Source organism: Pelodiscus sinensis, chromosome 8, assembly GCF_052426305.1.
Source record: "Pelodiscus sinensis isolate ZL-2025 chromosome 8, ASM5242630v1, whole genome shotgun sequence".
NCBI lineage: Eukaryota > Metazoa > Chordata > Testudines > Trionychidae > Pelodiscus > Pelodiscus sinensis.
This window is the reverse complement of record NC_143059.1, coordinates 56693826-56708116: the sequence shown is the minus strand read 5'-3', so window position 1 is coordinate 56708116 and position 14291 is coordinate 56693826. Positions and strand designations below refer to the sequence as shown.

Sequence of the window (14291 nt, the reverse complement as noted above, 5' to 3'; positions counted from 1 at the left end):
CGCGAAGAGCTGGGGCAAAAAGTTGTGAGGCAAAAAAAAACAAAACACTGGCCCTTTAAGAAGGCTTTTTGGCCTCAGCAGGCTCCCGTCGACATCTGCCATATTGGATCTGCCGTTTGCCATATTGGATCTGCCATTTTGATCCGGATAGCTCCCCTGCCCCAGTGAGCACAGGGGAGCCGGGAGGCGTTGGCCATGTTCAGGGGGCGTAGGGGCAGCTTCGCGAGCCACACTGATGGGCAGGGGGAATAGCCGCATGCGGCTCGCAAGCCATGGGTTGGCCACGCCTGGACTACACGTTGACATCCCTACTTTGAACTTGCTTTTAGATGGTACTTGGAATCTTGTTTCAGAAGTGAACAAGTAATTAACAGCAATACTCAGCATTTCTTGCTTCGACAAGGGTGTGAGTGAGAGAAGCCTGCTTCTGAGCCTTCTCCATTATCTCTTTTCTGTTTTCCTTAACCACCATTTACATAAACTAATCCACGTGGTATTTGCAGATTATGCCAGAAGTTTGAAGACACTGGGTTTTAAGCAGGGTGCTATTCTGTTTGCTTCGAAAGCAGGAGCAGCTGGTAAAGATTTATTGAATGAGCTTAAACAACCTAAAGAGGAAATGACTGAAGAATGACAGTTTCATTTGATTTTTCAGATATGGATTACATTTCCAAGATTAATGCAATTCCATTGTATGAAGTATTTTCTCTCTTTTAAAAAAGTTGTATGTGCAGACTGTGACTACTTAAGACAGAACTTGTTTTTAAGTTATCTCATACTTTTAAAAAAATTCTCACTTCTGAGAATAGTCATAGAGATGGCTTTAAAATATCACAGAACTGGAAATGCTTTTAACTTTTTGATCCTAGGCGCAAAGATCAAGGTTCAAAAATTTGCTAAAAGATTTGTGAAGTTTTGAGGAAGGAAGGGTTACTTTCTCATTTTAAAAAGACCTTTATAGACATTTGGAATTCATCAGAAGTGAGTTTATATGCATATATTATTGATTCTGTACATTAATAAGAAAAATTAGTTAAGGCATAACTGTAGATCACAAAAACAGGCAGTGGTTTTCTTGACATGAAAGCCATGTGATTTTCCCAAGCCCCATAATTATTTTGGTTAAGTCCAGTGTGTTTTGACATTTTCCTAGTCAGCTCTGAATATTATCTTTGAAAGCTTTAATTACAAGAAATCCTTAAAAAATAGTTACAAATTTCTCCTTTTTAACTTTTCAAAAACCATCAAAAATGATTTCTTCAGTGTATTCGTGTGGTTATAATTTTTAAAATGCTACATTCCATGTTATTTTAAATTCCCTCTGTGGCTGGAGGAATAAATGGTCCCCTGCACTCTAATACTCAGTTCTTGAGATCCAAAAGAGAGGATCCTAGCACACACACTGAATGGCAGGATCTCTCCACACCATTCAAGATCATTAGAAGAAAGGACTCTTAAGACACTTGCTCTTGCATTTCTTCTGCAGTTCAGGAGCTGCGGTATGGTTAGTTGTTGAATGTGCTGCCATCATCAGAGAGTAGAGAAAGCACTGTACAGAACAACATTGTAAAGCCTTCAGTATCTCATTCCCTACCTTACTGTGAGGTAGGCTGCCCTGGTTGACAAGGCTTTTGTAACAGAAAATGCCTCTGGCAGAGTCTCTGCTCCTGATTGTTGTGCCAGGCATACGGTATTGGCGCCTAAGCATCCTAGCTACTTGTTTGACGATGTCCTTTGCATTACTGTTGCTTGTAGCAGACATATCTATTTTATTTACAGTCGCATTGATTAAGAAACATTTTACAAGAAAAGACTGCCTGCTGAAATATGATTTGCATGGAATGCGACATTGTATTCACAAAATGAAAGTAAAGGATATTGAAACTGTCAGCTAAGGAACTGCTACTTTTAAAAATCACTTAATATTAAATTAGTGTCGCTAACTAATTTAATATTTGATATTGTAAAGAAGCATATCACTTAAATCTTCAAAGTGGTAGCTCAGCAGTTGTTTTGACTTCATGCTTTACGCACTAAAAGTAACAGAACATAAAATTTCCCCATATGTCTGGGTATTTGTTTACATCTCTAACTCCAGAAATGTTTTTAACTGTGAGCCAAAGTGGCATTTATGAGTTACAATTTCAAAAGGCTGGAATTTTCAATACATGGTGGGTTTTATGTAAATAGAAAATCTGAGTTTCATTTCTATAAACAGGAAACTGAATGTTTTAACTATAATGTATCTGATTTCTTCCTGCCACATGTTCCACATACCATAATGTACATTCCTTTAGTGTATTATAAACAAAGCACATATAATTATGTTAGCTAGAAAAATATATACAATAACATTTGCCTTAACCTTTTTTTTTCTCCTAACTCGTAGTTGAATACAAGTTAATGCAACTATTAAGGACTAAATGTGTCACCTTTACTTATACTGAGTATCTCCAAAGTTGCCCATATTCTCTGCTGTAGGACTGCTCAATGTGAATAAGTGTGTCAGAGTCTGTCCACAGACAAATCTCTCTAGGCATTTCTCAGTAAGTCTCTGATAAAATTCTCCACATGCTTAGTGTACAGTTTGAATTTTAAATCCGTGATTTCATGTTATAAAAAAAAATTGAAAAAGACCTCCCTCCTACTGGATTTGTTTATACGTGCTTCTCTTTTAAATATGAAGGTTGTACATCTTGCACAATGTTATCTGATTTTTGTTATCTTTATGCATAAATTATGGATAGTGTAAAAATCATTACAGAAATCCATTTGAATATGAATACTGTCACAAAATATAATTAAAAAGTACTCTTGAAAACCATTCTGGTGCTTGATTTAATTCTCAAATATTTCAGTTACTGTGCTTAACCAAATCCCTGTGTACTGACTGTGTTGTCTTTTTCTTTTTCTTTTTTAATTTTCTTTCCTTATTATTATGAAGCCATCTTGAAGGATTGCTGATCAAGATTAGCTTTGGTGAGGGAAAATAAAGTTCAGCTTCATGCATATGTAACACATTAAGGCTGAAAATTTCACTTTTGATATTCAAACTTATATTTGCCAAAAAAAATGAAATTTAGGGGCAATTAAAATTATAGCACACCACCTCCCTTAAAGCATGAAAAGAAGTTAGAGAAAAGACTTGTGTATTCCTTTACATCTTTCTGTTGTCTACAGCACTGTCAATAACATAATCAAATGCTCCATAAGGCTTTCACGTCAATCTACAACTGATATCAGAAAGCAGTATGTACCTCAGCTTCCTCAAATTTGCACTCTAGCATGAAAGCTTTATGCTAACTCTATGCCTTGATACCACTTTATGCCAACAGATCAGCACATATGACTGCCCTACAGTTCATGCATTTGGGAAATTATTTTGTCGTAATACACTGAGATCTGTCAATAAACTCCTAGTCTCTTCTTTCCCTACTCAGAGAACTTTTGTCAAGACTTCAGGGGCTACGTCTACACTGGCCCTTTTTCCGAAAGGGGCATGCTAATTTTCCAGGTCGTAATAGGGAAATCTTTTATTCCTACTTCAAAGTAGGAATAAGAGCTCCTCCAGAAAAGGGCTTTTTTCCAGAGGATCGGGGCCAGTGTAGACGCTCTTTTCCGGCTTTTCTACAAGCTGGAAAAAAGCGGCGGACATCTTTATTTAAATGCCGTGGGGGATATTTAAATCCCCCACGGATTTCCCTATTACGACCTGGAAAATTAGCATGCCCCTTTCGGAAAAGGGGCCAGTGTAGACGTAGCCCAGGGGTAGTGAGTGAAGGACTCTCTTGGTCTGATGTGCTGTTTTGTCTCCCTCATGAGTGAGTATCAGCATTAATCACTCAGCAGATTCTTTATGAAATTAAAAATCGGTGAGTGCATTTTGGTGAACAAACTTGCCATTATGGCTTAATCATGCAAAATACATATAGAAAGATATTTCTGATGTATAACTGAGATTCTAGCAGCCAGCAAGTGAGCTAACTGTGGCCAAAAGGACAGGTTTTAGAGAGTGTGAGATTCCTTGCAAAAAGATACAGATTGTCCACTGAAATAATTACCAAAATGGCTGATTTTTAAACTCTTGTTTATTGTATCAATTATTTTTATCAAGCAATGTCAATGGTATTTGGTGTCTATATTCTGTGGATTTGGTTTTTGTCTTTTCAATGACATTTTTACATAATAAAGATTTAAAGCGCCCCATCAAAACTGAACTCTCCAACACAACCTTAATTAGGACATTGCTGCACCATAGTAACAGTTCTAAAAAAGCTAAAAAACCATATAGGAATTAAGTTTGCAAACAGATATGCTCCATAACTCCTTGAATATCTTACATGATCTTATATTGCAAGGAGCTGTTATATGTCAAATCAAGCTTGCTCTTGGTTTTCTGAACATGCCATTTACCAGTACTGAAATTTAGTTCAAAAGGAGCACAACCCATGTTTCTAATTAAGGAGACCCTGTGACTGAAGTGTCTCAATGGAGAGCTTGTAAAATATTTTTTAGCACACAAGTAGACTTACAGTAGTGGTCCCTTCTTTTTCATAGAATCATAGAATAATAGGACTGGAAGGGACCTCGAGAGGTCATCGAGTCCAGCCCCCCGCCCTCAAGGCAGGACCAAGCTTAGTCTACACCAACCCTGACATGTCTATCTAACCTGTTCTTAAATATCTCCAGAGAGGGAGATTCCACCACCTCCCTTGGCAATTTATTCCAATATTTGACCATCCTGACAGTTAGGAATTTTTTCCTAATGTCCAATCTAAACCTCCCCTGCTGCACTTTAAGCCCATTACTCCTTGTCCTGTCCTCAGTAACTAAGAGGAACAAATTTTCTCCTTCCTCCTTGTGACACCCTTTTAGATATTTGAAAACCGCTATCATGTCCCCCTTTAATCTTTTTTCTAAACTAAACAAGCCCAGTTCATGAAGCCTGGCTTCATAGGTCATGTTCTCTAAACCTTTAATCATTCTTGTTGCTCTTCTCTGTACCCTTTCCAATTTCTCCACATCTTTCTTGAAATGTGGCGCCCAGAACTGGACACAGTACTCCAGCTGAGGCCTAACTAGTGCAGAGTAGAGCGGCAGAATGACTTCACGAGTTTTGCTTACAACACACCTGTTGATACAACCTAGAATCATATTTGCTTTTTTTGCAACAGCATCACACTGTTGACTCATATTCAACTTGTGGTCCACTATGACCCCTAGATCCCTTTCTGCCATGCTCCTTCCTAGACAGTCGCTTCCCATCTTGTATGTATGGAACTGATTGTTCCCTCCTAAGTGGAGCACTTTGCATTTCTCTTTATTAAACCTCATCCTGTTTACCTCTGACCATTTCTCTAACTTGCTAAGGTCATTTTGAATTATGTCCCTATCCTCCAAAGAAGTTGCAACCCCACCCAGTTTGGTATCATCTGCAAACTTAATAAGCGTACTCTCTATCCCAATATCTACATCATTGATGAAGATATTGAACAGTACGGGTCCCAAAACAAGACCCAATTGAAGACATTATATAAATCTGTAGCCTTTAATCTCATAGGATGAAGAGTTGTATAACTTTTTTAGCTCTCTGAATTACTTGTGTATAACTGTATAAGGTTCTTTCCCATCCCTGGGTGACCATTTAAAATTTGTGCAGCTGTTATATGAAGCTCATTCAATCCCACCTACTGTTCTTAGAATCAGAGAGAGGTTTGCATACATTTTGCAGGGATGCTGTAATAAGATTTTAATTTGGAGCTATGTTGTCTAATCTGATTCTGTGGTAAAACAAATTAAGTTCAAATTGTTTTAAAATGATTCTTACCTAGATGATGATGATGAATGTTCTTGGTTTTAGATTAAATGGAAAATGTAAAGTCCAGTGTGTCCTCTAAAAACTGTTTTAATATAAGCAAGCCTTTAGAGTTGAATTATAAAATACTGTGTTGCAACAGAGGTGGTCTGTGTAAATTGACTATTAATTACCTGAATGAAGTGTCTAAAATTGGATAGATATCTGATATATTTGGGTATATAGGACATACATATTTGATGGGCATATATATCTATGGAAAATGACAATGTTAAGATTTATAGTAGTACAAAAATGATTAGTAATATATTGCAAATGAATCATGTATTAAATGTATTAAAATTTAAACTGCTTTTGAGGATTCAGTCTCTAAATTGACACCATCAGGCAAAGAAGTATATTATTATGCATCAAGAAAATCCAATCCAGGATAATGATGTGATCCAGTATCCGAGTAACTAGTCTAAGACCTTAGTTGTTTTGAAGGAATTGACCCTTGGGACAGAGAAAAGAGAACATTCATGACTCTTGAAGAATGAATTGGTTTAGTCTGGATGATCACTAGCTGCAGCTCAATGTGATGCAATAAGGATTCAGCTATTGATTTAGAGCATGTAAGAGAATAGTTATTCTCTAGCAGAGACTTGTTTTTAACAAATGCTTATCTTCAGACTAGTATGAGATTTTTCTAATCAATTTAGGGAATTTAGGTATGTGTTTTTTCATTAATTTGAAGGGGAGATGTGTCTAAATCTCTTAAATTGATCTGAAGTCTCATCGCTAAATTCTCTGAGCAACCTAGCTCCTGCAAATGCATGGTGTGTCCACTTGTTGCAATTTTTAGACCATTTGTCTTGCCATTCCTCAGCAAAATATTTGCTCCTATGCTGGAAGCAACTAACAGTGCCAGATTCAAGATGCAGAAGTTGGTAGACTCTCCAGACTGGCAAAGCCTGTCTTCCCATTTTTGAAGGGTGATCACATGATAGATTCTGCCTGTTTTATTGTGCCTGGCTTTTGACCAGAACTTAGACTCTCTAGTTCACTTCAAAACTACATTCTGACCATTAAAAAGGAAATTACTCATTTCTGTATTACAAATCTTGACAAAAGCAAAGAATATGAGGGTCAGTTCTTGCAGTATGCTCGCCATGTGTTGTTTAAAAAACACGTATCAGACTGTGAGTGGTCCCTGTGTTCTGTAAGAGAGCGCCCTGGCCTTTCCACTGTAATGTACTGCAATGCTGCTTTTTCAATCCATGCCAGTGAATTAAGCTGAAATGGTCAGAAAATTAAAATGCAAATGGTGAAAAGTGGCAAATGAAGCATATTACAGTAGCTCATAGGACAGTGTATATTATCAAACATTACTATTGATACACATTCTGGCTACCCTCCAATTCGGAGCAGGAAAGATTTATACCATCTTGTCTAGTATTGAATTTGGGACATTATAAGCTTGTCCTACCTGCAGCTGGTCAGCCGATGGTCAGGGGTGGGTGGGTGGGTGGGTGGGTGTGTGTGTGTGTGTGTGTGTGTGTGTGTGTGTGTGTGTGTGTGTGTGAGACACACCCGAGTCTTCAACTGCTGGGACACACGGCCCTGTTGCAGTGGGCAGTCTAGGAGAGACTGACGGGCGCCCTGAGGAGTTTAACGTCCGTGTCTTAGTCCGCTAGGATCGGGATCCCTTCGCGGAGGGCAGCTGACAGACGCCCCAGAGTTTATAGGAAGAGCTTATTACATCTCAGATTTTAACTGCTAGGATACAGGATCCCTTCACAGCGGGCAGCCTAGGGAAGACTGAGAGATGCCCCTACGGATCTGTCCTCTGGAAGTGACACGATCCAAATGCCCAGCTCTGCCTGTATCTATCTGTCCCTTATGACCGTCTGAAGTTCTTTTAAATTGTGCTTGGTTTTGTTACAGCAACTGAAGGAGTCAGGTTAAAGCTTAAACAGTTACAGGTTTATTAAAGAAGCTTATAAATCATATGGTTACAATGGCTAATGCTCTATTTCTTATCTGCTAGAAAATATAGATCTTAAAAATGGTTACAAAGAAAATAAAGATAGAAAATAGAAATAATGGTACCAAGTGACAGCTTAATCTTTAAAGAGCTCTAAGTCTATGTGTACACTTAAGACAAAGGACACATCCAGGTACAATTTTTACCCCCTTCTGTGCCTCTCAACTCCAGTGTATCAGGCCAGGGCCGGTCCCTCAATTCCTAGGAAAGACAAATACGAGGTGGGCATCCCCGTGAAATTTCGGGAGGTCAATCACCTAACCCGACCAGCAGATAGATGGTAGATTGACTCTCAGAGTAAATGTGCTGCTGGACCCATCTTTATACCCATAGGGGCCCGTATCCTCTTTCTTATCTAAAATGCCAAATTGTGTTGGTCTGTCTTTGTGATGCCAGTTCTTACAAGGGAGTTTCAACTTAATTTACACTTGTAAGAGAGCTAACTAAATTGTGAGTACTGGACATTTTTGTACTGGGCGAGAGATTTCTTCCCCCCCCCCCCCCCCCCCCCCGCGGACTGCTGTGTGTTCATATCAATATAGGTGCCAGCCAAGGCAGTTCTCGCAGCCTCGAGGTCAACAATTGGCATATCTCTGTTTACAGCCATCCAGGGTCACAGCAGCCTGCATATCCGGGCCTTCTGTTCAAGGCTTTTACTGCTCTGTGTGCCCTGTATGCTCCAGGCAAGCAAAATGGATGTTACAGGGGGGTTCCTGTCTGGCTACACAGCCTTTAGAATATATCCTTGTTGATTTTTAACTTTATAATGGATTTTTTTAAGCATTTCTAATGTTTTTCTGGCATATGTAATACCAATTGGAGAAAAGAAAAAAGTAAAAATGGAAGGGGGGAAAAAACACCTGATATATCCTATAGGCAATACCCAACAGAACTTTTGGATGTCCTAAATGTAGGGAATATAAAGGTCAATTCCAATAGCTGTGTCCAAAGATCTTGGATGAGCTAGAGTCAGGATGTCAGTGAGTGAATTTCTATTGCTTTCAATGGGACGTTTGAGCCTAATTGTTTTCAGTTACTGGAACAAAGGATCGATATCTGGCCTTGCCTTGGAGGGAAAGTTGGGAGGACTGGAGGGATAGTAAAGTGTCCATAATTGGAGGCTGGATGGGAGTGAAGCAGTCACTTAAGCGTGCAGGATCTGATACTAGAAATATAGTTGATGTTGGATATAAATGTTTCAAAACTAGACTTACCTACAGTTTTTTAGAACCCAAAGCTGAGGTTTCTTTGTAAGTGGCATTAGCATTAAATTAGTGGTGGCACCACTTATTTGTTTGATAAATGATTGGCACAAGCAAGAGGCTTTTATTTAAAAGTATTTTGTTTTAAGCAATATGAGCGCGCGCACAAACATACATACACACTGTAGCAGCAGGTTTAAAGCAGGACAACCTAGGCTAGTAACTGAGCTGCATGATTGATTCTCCTTCATCTCAATGGAGACCAGTGCGGTCTCCTAGGATAGGGTAGTTTTTGCTAACAACGCTTGTATACTTAGAACTTGTAGGGGGTGCTGATTAAACTAGCTGTGCATTGATTGGATGCAGAGGGATTGCCTAGCTCTCTGTCGATCTGTGTAGTCAGCATACACCTCACTTCATGTGCTCTCGCTTGACGTGTATGCCGCTGCGGACAGAATCCCGTGGACTCTGGCAACCCTGCGAATGGGCAATGGTAAAAAACAGTCTCACTGGCCATATATAGAATCACATTGCCCAGCACTGGTTTAGAGTATTTTAAGTATTTACAATTATTTTTAAAGTTTGAAATATTTTGATGAATTAACAGACTTTTTGGAGACCCTGCCTTGTATTTAGCTACTGGGGAATTTAGGTGTTAAATCTTTGCCCAGAGCAAAGCTATTTCGATAGCTTTAAAGCAAATTGCTGTCCCTAATTTTTTATAGCTAATTTTAAACAAAGCACATAATGTATAAGTGACAAAGAGTCCTGTGGCACCTTATGACTAACATATCCTGGAGCATAAGCTTTCGTGGGCAAAGACCCACTTCGTCTGATGCATGTCACATAATGTATAGTGACTCCTAGTGGGTCGTAATAGTAGTCTCAAAGGGTACGTCTAAACTACATGGCTCCGTCGACGGAGCCATGTAGATTTGTTGTTTTGGCAAAGGCAAATGAAGCCGCGATTTAAATGATCGCGGCTTCATTTACATTTACATGGCTGCCGCGCTGAGCCAACAAACAGCTAATCAGCTGTTTGTCCGCTCAGCGCGCTAGTCTGGACGCTCTCCTGCCGACATCAAAGCCCTTTGTCGGCAGCCCCGGTAAACCTCATCCCACGAGGAATAACGGGGCTGCCGACAAAGGGCTTTGATGTCGGCGCGGGAGCGTCCAGACTAGCGCGCTGAGCCGACAAACAGTTGATCAGCTGTTTGTCGGCTCAGCGCGGCAGCCATGTAAATGTAAATGAAGCGCGATCATTTAAATCACGGCTTCATTTGCCTTTGCCTATAATCCTAATCTACATGGCTCCATCGACGGAGCCATGTAGTCTAGACACAGCCTAAGATGTGACCAATTTTTTGTTTGCTTTCAGCAAATAATATTTCTTATTAAAACATTTCTAGTCATAACAATAGTAAAGCTAAGGTGTCAGAGGTACTTATGCAGTAATTTGGCTTTTCCTCCCAGGGCCTAAGATTTTCCTACCTCCATGATGTCTGATTTTCAACTGGCAATGTCTAAACACAAGATGGCTGACTGCAGCACTTCCAATTCTGAAGTAATACTAGCATGGTGACAGTGACGATCATATTTCAAATATTTTAATTTTGAAATAATTTAATCAGCTTCAGCTGAAGATTATGATGTTATGAATAAACTATGAGATGAAGGTGTATTTTTTCCATTCCATAGATGCTTTTGCTTCATCTGGCAAATGACTTTTTCTTATTTCAATGTAATTTCCCTATTAGTTTGATATACTCCATTTTCATAGCTGTTTACAGAGAGTTATTCAAAGTACTAGCAACCTGTATTGAAGCCAGGTGCCAAAATGGCGGGGGGAGGGAGGGGTTAAAGAAAAAAGTAATCTTATTGACATTTTATGCTATTTTAGACTAGTCTAGCTGCTGGTTCTCTTACAAGAGCTAATAAAAAAAAGCCACAAACAGCATATTTTAGTTGAAAGTAATATTGCTAAGCATTTGTCTTTTCAGGAGCAATCATTGTTTCAAATGCCTATTTCATAACCTAGAGGTAAGATGCAAATAATATACATTATTATTCATTTGTATTGTACACCAGAGTTGAGGGGAATGTTTCTTGTTCATAATTATCACACTATCATTAAGCTACTTATCTGAATCTGGAATAAAAGGCAACCTACTTTTTACCTGACTGTCTCCCATGGGTAAACTTTTCCATTGCCAGGCCATGTCATACCAATGGGTAATCGTTGAGAGGTCATTTTGTTTCCAGCATGGCAAGACCAATCTTGTTGCTATTCATACTGCAGGCCTAAGATCACTTCTCTGCAGTCTAGAAGTAGGATTATTTCCTGGGTATTCTTACTGCTACTCAGACATCTGGGAGATTAGAAGAAGTTATTAAACACACTTGATCTCTTAATAGCAGTCCAATACTTACAAATGTTTGGATATGCTCATTAAATACACACACAATTTCCATGCGGTCTAGTACTGTGGTGTCCAACCAGCTCTGAAGCAGTAGCCACACTCAACCAGCCAAATAGCCACATATAACGTGTTGGAAACCACTGGTCTAGCACATCCCCCAAAGCAGTGTTATAGACTCATCAGAATGTATGATGTCCCACTGGAACAGAAATTAATAACATTTTGCCTGTTCTCCATATTGAGCATGATGATTCTGTATTTGTGCCCATGATTTCTCTGAAATTTCCTTCCCCACATCAGTCTGCCAGTAGGTAGCTTTTAGTTTGTCACTTGCAATATTTTATATAAGGAGAAAATGAATCATGTCTGACTTAGCCTCCACTGTTGTATGCAGTGTTGTTGTAGCCATTTTGGCCCCAGAATATCAGAGAGAAAAGGTGGGTGAAGAAGCATCTTTAACTGAGCCAACTTCATTTTCCCAGCTGTGAGCAGGAATCTGCTTCTGGGTGAGGAGGAGGAGCAGATTGCTGTCTGCACTTGGGGAGGCAAAGTTGGTCCTTGTCTCTTTAGCTTCTATGAGCATTTTAGATGGCTGGGTTAATATGATAATACAGTTGTCTCATAGTATCTTTCTTGTAGGCATTGGTAAAAATGTTGCACTCAATAGCTAAACTGAAATAGAATCTCCTAGAAAAGTATAAAATGGTTCTCTTTAAATAAATTGTTTGATTCAAATTCCTGCCTCCCTTCCCCATGCCCTACAATATGATGGATTTTGGTTTGGTTACATGTTTGTGTGGTGTCACAACTGAAGAAAAAAATATATTTGGAGATGCTTTATCCTTTACATTTTAACATGGACTAATATGTGCCAACTCTATAGGGAAAAACTGGTCTGAATTCTTTGGCAGTAAACAAGACCACTAATGAATTTAATACTGGATATGTGCCTGTTTTAATAGAAGCCGATGTGTATCAGAGTTTTGATTTAACCTAATTATCATAGTTTTTAACAGCAATAGAGACTTTTAATGAAGAGATTTACTGGTAATGTTTCCCGTACAACCACAATTCACCAGAATGAAACGGAAATCCCAAGGCTGAACTGTTAAGAGCTGGTCTGCTTCATGCTGTCTTCACTCTTGAGGACGTATTTATATTAATAGGCATTTCACACAGTTACATTTTGCACACAATACACCTTGCGACTGAACAGTTCAGCCACTGTGGGGTTTGCAACAAGGTACAGTAGACCTCAATTATAAATGTTTTCATGGTGATAATGAAGGGAGAGGGGGGTTGGCTTAGAAATGAAAAGCTGGTTTTCTCTGCAGAAGTAAGTATACCAACTTCCTTAGTTTTTCATCTTTGGCAGCAAGTCCATTTGACTGAATTTTGGTGCTTGCAGAGCTGCCCTGTTCTTTCTAAAAAAGGGAAAGTAATGGGTCAAGTTTGAGAGTCAGTCATCAAATTATACATACTGCTTCAGTGATTCTGTGCCCACAGGAATGTCAAATACATATTTTAAGCAATTTAATAATATGATAGCTCAATTGAAAATAAATTAAGATGATATGCTTTGGCCATTTTAGAGTAGTTGGCTAATTTCATGCTCCAGTTACTGTTGTATTTTGAAGTTAGAACTCCCTTACCCTACTGTATTCATTAAAATGGCCACCGCTTAAATAGTTAATACTGGCAGCTAGTGTTAACTCTAGTGTAAATATCCTAATTATCTTAATGTCCTGTATATGTATGCAAAGAAATGGAAGAACTTGATCCAAAATATTCCAGAGCTGTCTTCTGTTATTTTTCAATGCTAAAAATGTACTGCTTTATTTAGGCTTGAACTATGTTTATCTTCCACAAAGCAAAAGCCCTAGAACCTTTTGTTTTCTAATGGGGGAAGGAAGCACATGTATTTCAGGAGGACAGGAAATTCTATGGGAGGTATGCACACCCAAGGAGAAGTGTTTTATCATCTGGCACTTTGTGTTCTAAAATGATTACAGGCCAGAGCTATATATTCGGTACAAACGCACCCCACCTATATTTATGGAAATGTAAAAGATGACAAGGACCCTAGAGACAAGCAAATGACTGTGTTACTGAAAGATGCTGCTGCAGTAAAAGGGTTTTTTGATTTATGTTTTTGTAAGAAATTGGCAGCCTTCATAAGGGCAGGGCTGCATAAGTTCTTGGACAGCTCATTTGTGCATTCCTAACACTTAAGCAAATTATTGAAATTGCTGATGCCAGTTTTTCAGATACACTTTTTAAAAAATTCGGAATATGGTGTGACTTAATAAGTCTTCGTTACAAAATGTCATGAATCTAGGTGTTCAAATTCTGCACACGAACCTATTAAGATGTCTACTGATCATATTTTGTTCTAGTTAATTCGGATTTTCATTTTCTTTTGTGCTCTTTGTTGTTGTATTTACTTGGCACCTTAAAGGCATAAAACAGAGTGTCTCTCATTTGGATGAAGACTTTTATTCCAAACTCTGCATGTATCAGTTAAGATTCCAAAACACATTTCAGAAACAGTGGCTGAACCTGGTAGTGTGATTAGTACTCCAGCTCTTAATCAGTTATGATGTACAGTTTTGACTGTTGTAGAATGTATAATAGCTGCCATATTTATCTATATAGTCATTGCTCTAATAGTATCCAACTCTTTGGATCAAATTCATCTGCAGCGTAAATCTGCCAGTATAATGATCAGTGATGAATTTGGTCCATTCTTTTTTCAAGAACCAGTTGGAACCCTTTAAGCATAGATGCAGATGATGGTTTGTTTCTAAATTGTTGTCAAATGTGTAGAC

General features: G+C 38.7%; 1 protein-coding gene across 2 annotated transcripts in view; it reads left to right on the top strand.

Annotated features, from left to right (window-relative positions):
- WDR11 (WD repeat domain 11) overlaps nt 1-2824 on the top strand; it is an 88931-nt gene extending 86107 nt beyond the window's left edge. For both annotated transcript variants that reach the window (XM_075935350.2, XM_075935349.2), the window contains exon 29: nt 480-2824. In XM_075935350.2, coding sequence (XP_075791465.1) covers nt 480-634 — 155 coding nt within the window. In that variant the 3' untranslated portion in view covers nt 635-2824. The remainder of the gene's footprint in view (nt 1-479) is intronic.
- The last annotated feature ends 11467 nt before the right edge of the window (nt 2825-14291 follow it).